This window comes from Entelurus aequoreus, unplaced genomic scaffold (assembly GCF_033978785.1).
Source record: "Entelurus aequoreus isolate RoL-2023_Sb unplaced genomic scaffold, RoL_Eaeq_v1.1 HiC_scaffold_41, whole genome shotgun sequence".
In the NCBI taxonomy this organism is placed as follows: Eukaryota; Metazoa; Chordata; class Actinopteri; order Syngnathiformes; family Syngnathidae; genus Entelurus; species Entelurus aequoreus.
In genome coordinates, this window is record NW_026907973.1 from 57,774 (window position 1) to 67,500 (window position 9,727).

Sequence of the window (9,727 nt, forward strand, 5' to 3'; positions counted from 1 at the left end):
ACGTTGTCCTCATTAAACATTATCATTCGTCTCAACATGTTATTATCATAATATTATCATGTTCTAGTAACGTCCGCATCCACGTCATCATCTATACATTCTCATCATCATGTCCTTATCATGTTTTCATCATAATGTTCTCATTATCACGTTATCATTAACATGCTCTCATCATCATGTTCTTATACCGTTTTCATCATAATGTTCTCATCATCATGTTCTCATCACCAGGGTCTGACTAAACGTTCACATTATCAGTTTCTCATCTTGTTCTCAACATTCTGTTTATTACATTTTCACATCATGTTCTCATGATCATGCTCTCATGATCATGAGAACATGAACATGCTCTCATCATGTTCTCATTATCATGTTCTCATCATCAGGTTCTCATGAACACGTTCATGTTGTCATCATCATGTTCTTATAAGGTTTTTATCATCATGTTCTCATCACCAGGGTCTGACTAAACGTTCACATTATCAGTTTTTCATCTTGTTCTCAACATTCTGTTTATTAAATGTTCTCATCATGTTCTCACCATCATGTTCTCATTATCATGTTCTCATCATCACGTTCTTATAACTTTTTCATCATAATGTTCTCATCATCATGTTCTCATCACCGGGGTCTGACTAAACGTTCACATTATCAGTTTCTCATCTTGTTCTCAACATTCTGTTGATTACATTTTCTCATGTTCTCATGAACATGCTCTCATCATGTTCTCACCATCATGTTCTCATTATCATGTTCTCATCATCAGGTTCTCATGAAAACGTCCATGTTCTCATCATCATGTTCTCATTAACCTGCTCTCATCATCACGTTCTTATAACGTTTTCATCATAATGTTCTCATCATCATGTTCTCATCACCGGGGTCTGACTAAACGTTCACATTATCAGTTTCTCATCTTTTTCTCAACATTTTGTTGATTACATTTCCTCATCATGTTCTCATTATCATGTTCTCATCATCACGTTCTTATAACGTTTTCATCATCATGTTCTCATCACCAGGGTCTGACTAAACGTTCACATTATCAGTTTCTCATCTTTTTCTCAACATTTTGTTGATTACATTTCCTCATCATGGTCTCATTATCATGTTCTCATCATCACCTTCTTATAACGTTTTCATCATAATGTTCTCATCATCATGTTCTCATCACCGGGGTCTGACTAAACGTTCACATTATCAGTTTCTCATCTTGTTCTCAACATTTTGTTGATTACATTTCCTCATCATGTTCTCATTATCATGTTCTCATCATCACGTTCTTATAACGTTTTCATCATCATGTTCTCATCACCAGGGTCTGACTAAACGTTCACATTATCAGTTTCTCATCTTTTTCTCAACATTTTGTTGATTACATTTCCTCATCATGGTCTCATTATCATGTTCTCATCATCACCTTCTTATAACGTTTTCATCATAATGTTCTCATCATCATGTTCTCATCACCGGGGTCTGACTAAACGTTCACATTATCAGTTTCTCATCTTGTTCTCAACATTTTGTTGATTACATTTCCTCATCATGTTCTCATTATCATGTTCTCATCATCACATTCTTGTAACGTTTTCATCATAATGTTCTCATCACCAGGGTCTGACTAAACGTTCACATTATCAGTTTCTCATCTTTTTCTCAACATTTTGTTGATTACATTTCCTCATCATGGTCTCATTATCATGTTCTCATCATCACGTTCTTATAACGTTTTCATCATAATGTTCTCATCATCATGTTCTCATCACCAGAGTCTGACTAAACGTTCACATTATCAGTTTCTCATCTTTTTCTCAACATTTTGTTGATTACATTTCCTCATCATGTTCTCATTATCATGTTCTCATCATCACCTTCTTATAACGTTTTCATCATAATGTTCTCATCATCATGTTCTCATCACCGGGGTCTGACTAAACGTTCACATTATCTTTTTCTCAACATTTTGTTGATTACATTTCCTCATCATGTTCTCATTATCATGTTCTCATCATCACGTTCTTATAATGTTTTCATCATAATGTTCTCATCATCATGTTCTCATCACCAGGGTCTGACTAAATGTTCACATTATCAGTTTCTCATCTTTTTCTCAACATTTTGTTGATTACATTTCCTCATCATGTTCTCATTATCATGTTCTCATCATCACGTTCTTATAACGTTTTCATCATAATGTTCTCATCATCATGTTCTCATCACCAGGGTCTGACTAAACGTTCACATTATCAGTTTCTCATCTTTTTCTCAACATTTTGTTGATTACATTTCCTCATCATGTTCTCATGAACATGCTCTCATCATGTTCTCACTATCATGTTCTCATCGTCAGGTTCTCATGAACACGTTCATGTTCTCATCCTCTCCACTTCCATGTCGTACATGCAGCTGGCTGACAAAGTGCAGAAGTTGTTGATTATTCAAAGAGTTAGAAGAAAAGAAAGAAATGAGACATAGTTTGAGATGAGAAATGAGGTTTATGACTCCTATTATCTCCAGTAGAGTGAGGGCATGAGACATGACACTTCCTGGTTGCCATTAGAAGAATGAGTTCCGTGTCAGAGAATGGCTGCAAGGTGATCGCTCCTCACAGGTTCTTCATGATAACCACCGCCATAATTCACAATAAATGTTGAAAATAAGACTCCAAATAATCCAAAAATCAAAGCCACAGTCGTGTCTAGGTGAGTAGTAATAATCCTGATAAAAACATTCCATTCATGCGATCGCTCCTCTCGCACGCCATTAATGACAGTTGCCACCTTTCACAACAGTGAAAGAAGGCTGGAGATGATCCCTACAGTGTGGGAGTGGGAGTGGGAGCAGGAAAGTGAAAATGTTGGCCCTTAAAGAAAGAACCAAATAGAGATCATAATAATAATAAATAAAAAACATTCATACTTTAGCTCGGTTTGAAAAAGTTTGCATTCACATTCTTATTTACAGACAACTTCCTGTTTGAGAGGCCACGCCCACTTTCTTTTTTATGTCCTGCAAGTTGAGGCTTTTATTTTCCTGACGTGACCTTGGACTTTTATTTGGCTTCCTTCTTGACCTCACATGCAAATATCACTGTGGAAACTCTTTAAGTCCACGCACCTCGAAGTCCACGCCCCTCAAAGTCCACGCCCCTCAAAGTCCACGCCCCTCAAAGTCCACGCCCCTCAAAGTCCACACCCCTCAAGTCCACGCCTCTCTAAGTCCATGCCACTCAAGTCCACGCCCCTCAAGTCCACGCCCCTCTAAGCCCACGCCCCTCAAGTCCATGCACCTCAAGTCCACACCCCTCTAAGTCCACGCCCCTCAAAGTCCACGCCCCTCAAGTCCACACCCCTCAAGTCCACACCCCTCTAAGTCCACGCCAATCAAGTCCACGCCCCTCTAAGTCCATGCCCCTCAAAGTCCACGCCCCTCTAAGTCCACGCCCCTCTAAGTCCATGCCCCTCTAAGTCCACACCCCTCAAAGTCCACGCCCGTCTAAGTCCACGCCCCTCTAAGTCCATGCCCCTCAAAAACCACGCCCCACAAAGTCCACACCCCTCAAGTCCACGCCCCTCTAAGTCCAAGCCCCTCAAGTCCACACCCGTTTAAGTCCACGCCCCTCTAAGTCCACGCCACTCTAAGTCCACGGCCCTCAAGTCCACACCCCTCTAAGTCCACGCCAATCAAGTCCACGCCCCTCTAAGTCCATGCCCCTCTAAGTCCACGCCCCTCTAAGTCCATGCCCCTCTAAGTCCACACCCCTCAAAGTCCACGCCCGTCTAAGTCCACGCCCCTCTAAGTCCATGCCCCTCAAAAACCACGCCCCACAAAGTCCACACCCCTCAAGTCCACGCCCCTCTAAGTCCAAGCCCCTCAAGTCCACACCCGTTTAAGTCCACGCCCCTCTAAGTCCACGCCACTCTAAGTCCACGGCCCTCAAGTCCACGCCCCTCAAAGTCCACACGCCTCAAAGTCCACGCCCCTCTAAGTCCATGCCCCTCAAAAACCACGCCCCTCAAAGTCCACACCCCTCAAGTCCACGCCCCTCAAAGTCCACGCCCCTCTAAGTCCACGCCCCTCAAAGTCCACACCCCTCAAGTCCATGCCCCTCTAAGTCCATGCCACTCAAGTCCACGCCCCTCAAGTCCACGCCCCTCTAAGTCCACACCCCTCTAAGTCCACGCCACTCTAAGTCCACGCCCCTCAAAGTCCACACGCCTCAAAGTCCACGCCCCTCAAAGTCCACACCCCTCAAGTCCACGCCCCTCTAAGTCCACGCCCCTCAATTCCACACCCCTCTAAGTCCACGCCCCTCTAAGTCCACGCCCCTCAAAGTCCACACCCCTCAGGTCCACGCCCCTCTAAGTCCATGCCACTCAAGTCCACGCCCCTCAAGTCCACGCCCCTCTAAGTCCACGCCACTCTAAGTCCACGCCCCTCTAAGTCCACACCCCTCAAGGCCACGCCCCTCTAAGTCCACGCCCCTCAATTCCACGCCCCTCTAAGTCCACGCCAATCAAGTCCACGCCCCTCTAAGTCCTGTCCCTTAGGGGGGGTGAAAAAAAATGATGTCCCCTAGAGGAGGTGAAAAAAATGAAGTCCATTAGGGGGTGTGGAAAAAAATGTTGTCCTTTAAGGGGGTGGTGAAAAAAGATGTCCCTTACGGGGTGTGTGAAAAAAATATGTCCCTTAGGGGGGGGTGGAAAAAAGATGGGCCTTAGGGGGGGTGTGAAAAAAATTATGTCCTTTAAGGGGGTTCGAAGAGAAAAATTATGTCCCTTTGGTGGTGTGTGCAAATAAATATTAAAATGACAGAATGATGACCCCTACGGGGGTGTGGAAACAATGATGTCCCTTAGGGGGTGTGTGAAAAAAAATGATGTCTTTTAAGGGGCTTTGAAAAAATGATCTCCCTTAGGGGGTGTGGAAACAATTATGTCTTTTAAGAGGGTGTGAAAAAATGATGTCCCTTAGGGGGTGTGGAAACAATTATGTCCCTTAGGGGGTGTGGAAACAATTATGTCTTTTAAGAGGGTGTGAAAAAATGATGTCCCTTAGGGGGTGTGGAAACAATTATGTCCCTTACGGGGGGGGTGAAAAAAACTATGTCCCTTAGGGGGTGTGGGAAAAATGTTGTCCTTTAAGGGGGTGGTGAAAAAAGATGTCACTTACGGGTGTGTGAAAAAAAAAAATGTCCCTTAGAGGGGTGTTAAAAAAATTATCTCCCTTGGGGGGTTGTGAAAAGAAAGATGTCCCTTAGGGGGGTGTGGAAAGAAAAATTATGTCCTTTAAGGGGGTGTGAAAAAATTATGTCCCTTAGGGTGTGTGTGAATAAAATGATGTTCTTTAAGGGGGTGTGAAAAGAAAAATGATGTCCCTTAGGGGGTGTGGGGGAAAAAAAATATTAAAATGACAAAATCATGTGGAAACAATGATGTCCCTTAGGGTGGGTGTGGAAAAATGTTGTCCTTTGAGGGGGTGGTGAAAAAAGATGTCACTTATGGGTGTGTGAAAAAAATATGTCCCTTAGAGGGGTGTTAAAAAATGATGTCCCTTGGGGGGTTGTGAAAACAAAGATGTCCCTTAAGGGGTGTGTGGAAAAAATGATGTCCCGTAGGGGGTGTGTGGAAAAAATGATGTCCCTTAGGGGGTGTGCGACAAAAAATGATGTCCTTTAAGGGGGTGTAAAAAAAGGATGTCCCTTAGGGGTGTGTGGAAACAATCATGTCCCTTAGGGTGTGTGTGAATAAAATGATGTCCTTTAAGGGGGTGTGAAAAGAAAAATGATGTCCCTTAGGGGTGTGTGGGAAAAAAAATATTAAAATGACAAAATCATGTGGAAACAATGATGTCCCTTAGGGGGGGTGTGGAAAAATGTTGTCCTTTGAGGGGGTGGTGAAAAAAGATGTCACTTATGGGTGTGTGAAAAAAATATGTCCCTTAGAGGGGTGTTAAAAAATGATGTCCCTTGGGGGGTTGTGAAAACAAAGATGTCCCTTAAGGGGTGTGTGGAAAAAATGATGTCCCGTAGGGGGTGTGTGGGATACATTATGTCCCTTAGGGGGTGTGTGACAAAAAATTATGTCCTTTAAGGGGGTGTAAAAAAATTATGTCCCTTAGGCCAGGGGGTGTGTGGAAAAATGATGTCCCTTAGGGGGTGTGTGAAAAAAATTATGTCCTTTAACGGGGTGTAAAAAAAAGGATGTCCCTTAGGGGGTGTGAAAAGCAAAGAAGATGTCCCTGAGGGGGTTGTGAAAAACTGATGTCCCTTAGGGGTGTGTGAATAAATTATGTCTCTTATGGAAGGGGGTTGGGCCAGGAAATAATTAAAGGGTTCCACAGTTATGATGAAACAAAAGAGTAAAACAACCAAACGTCTTCTTAGTGGACGTGTTCTCCAGTGGACGTGGACCACGCACACACACACACACACACACACACACACACACACACACACACACACACACACACACACACACACACACCAGGTGGAAATAACACACATCTCCCCTGTCCTGGTCTTATGTAACACAGTGCTGTGGCCTCTCATGTCAAGTGTGTGTGTGTGTGTGTGTGTGTGTGTGTGTGTGTGTGTGTGTGTGTGTGTGTGTGTGTGTGTGTGTGTGTGTGTGTGTGTGTGTGTGTGTGTGTGTGTGTGTGTGTGTGTGTGTGAGCGAGAGAGAGATGACTCACTCTGTGGTTGTTTGGGACCAATCGTTCATTAACGGCCCTCAAGTAGGAGGAGGCGCGGTCCCCTGGGGTCCCACCTGTTGCGGTTGAGGGGGCACTAGTGAGGGGCGTGTCCCTGAAGGGGGATGATGGACAGCTCAAGTGGTGAAGAGCCCTCTGACACTTTTCGATCGGACTCGAGTGGACCGGGCTAACGAGACCTCGGCGAGGACAATGGAGGCTTCACATGTTGGAAACCAATGAAGGTCCGGGATGCTAATGATGCTAACGATGCTAACGCAGACCTGGTGAACGATTTTCCGGGAGGAAAAACAGTCGCGTGAAGAAAAAACTGTATGGACTTTGTCATGTTCACCCTGACGGCTTGAAGTGATTAGTGATCAAAGTCCTCCAACCAATCAGGAAGCAGAATGAGCAGGACCCGCTCCAGGTCCAAGGACTCTTGGATGGTGGTCTTCATGGTCTGCATGAGTTCTCAATTTTGTTTTTAATGCTAAAGAAAAGAACCGTGTGGGTCGATCTCACGTTGAATATGGTGGAGTCGATTGGGTAATGTTGTCTTTTAATGGGGAAAGATATTGATGTCTCTTGTTTTCGCGTTAGCATTTAAGCTAGCTGGTGCTAGCTTGCTTGCAGAGTTTATCAAAGTGTTACCAATCGCAATTTGACGATCGTTTTAATGTAAATGGGAAAGTTTATCACCGTTGAACATCTCTGGGAGTTGTGGTCGCCAACGCTGCCTCCGGTGTTCAGAAAGAGAATTGCAAGCTAGCATAATCCGGGCTTTCGCCGTGTTTGTTCTCGACCTCAGTGAAATTCCCGAACTCTCCCGGTGTCCCCGAATGCAGCACGATAGAGCCGAAAGTGGCGCCGATGACCCTTGTATCCCATACGCGTCCTTCCTCGGGCGCTAGCCCCGCCCCTCAGCAGTGGAACCTGAAGATGATGAGGACGATGCGCTTGTACTCCTTCCTGAAGTTGTGGTTCAGGGCGCCGTAGACGACGGCGTTGAGGCAGCTGTTGAAGTAGGCCATGAAGTAGCTGGCGGTGAAGAGCCACTCCGGGATGGCGCGGCCCAGCCCGGGTTCCAGCGCCACCGCCAGGCCGATGAGGTTGAGCGGCGCCCAGCACACGGCGAAGAGCACGAAGACCACGAACATGGTGAGGAAGTTGCGCAGGTCGTGCGGCTTGATCTTGGGCCGCGAGTCGGGCTTGACGCGGCGCCGCACCCGGATGACCAGGATCCAGATGCGCAGGTAGCAGTAGGTGACCACGGCGATGGGCAGGACGAAGTGCACCACCACCACGGCGATGGTGTACAGCGAGCTGACGGACTGGGCGAAGGTGCAGGAGTAGACGCGCGGGTCGTACTGCAGCGACTCCACGAACCAGTTGGGCACGATGGCCAGGACGGTGAGCGCCCACACCAGCGCCACGTAGCCCACGGTGTTGGCGCCCGAGAAGAGCCGGTCGTACTTCAGGCTGTGGCAGATGAAGCAGTAGCGGTTGACGGCGATGCCCGTGATGTTGAAGATGGAGCCGATGACGCTCAGGCCCATCAGGAAGCCGCTGATCTGGCAGTGGATGTAGCCGGCGATCCAGCCGTCGTGGAAGATGGCCGACAGCACCAGCGGGTACGGGTAGATGGCCACCAGCAGGTCGGCCAGCGCCAGGCTCACCACGAAGGCGTTTCCTAAGGGGGTCGGAGAGAAAAAACTCAACCACACAAAAACCACGACTTGTGACTGGGGGACCGACCGGAAAGCAAATTGTGGAAAAGACAAAAAAAGTATTTGGAAACTACAAAAAAAGATTTTTTAAACCAAAAAAACCATTCGTAACCAAAAACACGATTTTTAACTGAAAAGAAAAATGTTGCCAAAAAGAAATGTTTTAACAAATAACAATCTTAACCAAAAAATAACATTTTAAAATAAAAAACGATTTGTAACTAAAACCACAATTTTTAACCCCCCGACCCCCCCCCAAAAAAAATTAAGATTCGAAACCAAAAATAAATATTTGTCAACTACTAATTGTACCATGAAAAAAGATCTGTATTTTTTTTTTATGTTGTCACCGCAAAAAAAGTATTTGTAAACTTCAAAAAACAATCTTAACCAAAAATAAAATGTTGAAAATAAAAACAATTTGTAACTAAATCCACAATTTTTAAGCCCACCCCCCAAAAAAAAATTAAGATTTGAAACCAAAAAGAAATATTTGTCAACCAGTAATTATACCATGAAAAAAGATCTGTAAAAAAAGATACATTTTAAAGTTGTCACCGCAAAAAAAATATTTGTAAACTACAAAAAATAATAATTAAAAAAAACATTCGTAACCAAAAACAAGATTTTTAACTGAAAAGAAAAATTTGACCAAAAATAAAATTTGTAACAAAAAAAACATTCGGAACCAAAAAAAATTTTTGAAAATAAAAACAGTTTTTAACTAAGACCACAATTTTTAACCCCCAAAAAGGTGTCACCAAAAAAACAACACAATAAAGATTTGAAACCAAAAATAAAGAAAATAAATATTTGCAAACTACTAATTGTACCACAAAAAAAGATCTGCCAAAAAATATTTGTAAACTACAAACAATAATTTACACCAAAAAAAACATTTGTAACCACAAACATTTTTTTTTTTAAATAAAAACGATTTGTAACTAAAACCACAATTTTTAACCCCCACAAAAATGTATCACCAAAAAATAAATAAATAAATAAAGATTTGTAACCAAATAATTTGCAAAAATATTATTCCCGTAAAAAAATGACTGTAAGCTGCCTCTTCTTTCATACGCTTTGAACCCTGCGGCTTTTAAACGGTGCGACTAATTTATGGACTTTTCTTCACTTATGGCCGTAATGTTTTGTGTTGAACAGTTTTTATGAAAAAGCTCATATTGTGATTTTTTTCAACATTTAAAACCCTTTATTATGTTTTACAGAACACTTGTTTGCTAAAAACTTGTGAATATATGGAGCTCTGCAGACCTATTTGCAAGTCATTGTTTTGCTCCCTTTTA

At 43.5% G+C, this 9,727-nt stretch overlaps 1 protein-coding gene across 1 annotated transcript in view; it reads right to left on the reverse strand.

Annotated features, from left to right (window-relative positions):
* Nucleotides 1–7,613: 7,613 nt before the first annotated feature.
* Nucleotides 7,614–9,727, reverse strand: part of LOC133645325 (5-hydroxytryptamine receptor 7-like) — a 4,023-nt gene continuing 1,909 nt past the window's right edge. The window contains exon 2 of the mRNA XM_062040212.1: nucleotides 7,614–8,383. Coding sequence (XP_061896196.1) covers nucleotides 7,614–8,383 — 770 coding nt within the window. The remainder of the gene's footprint in view (nucleotides 8,384–9,727) is intronic.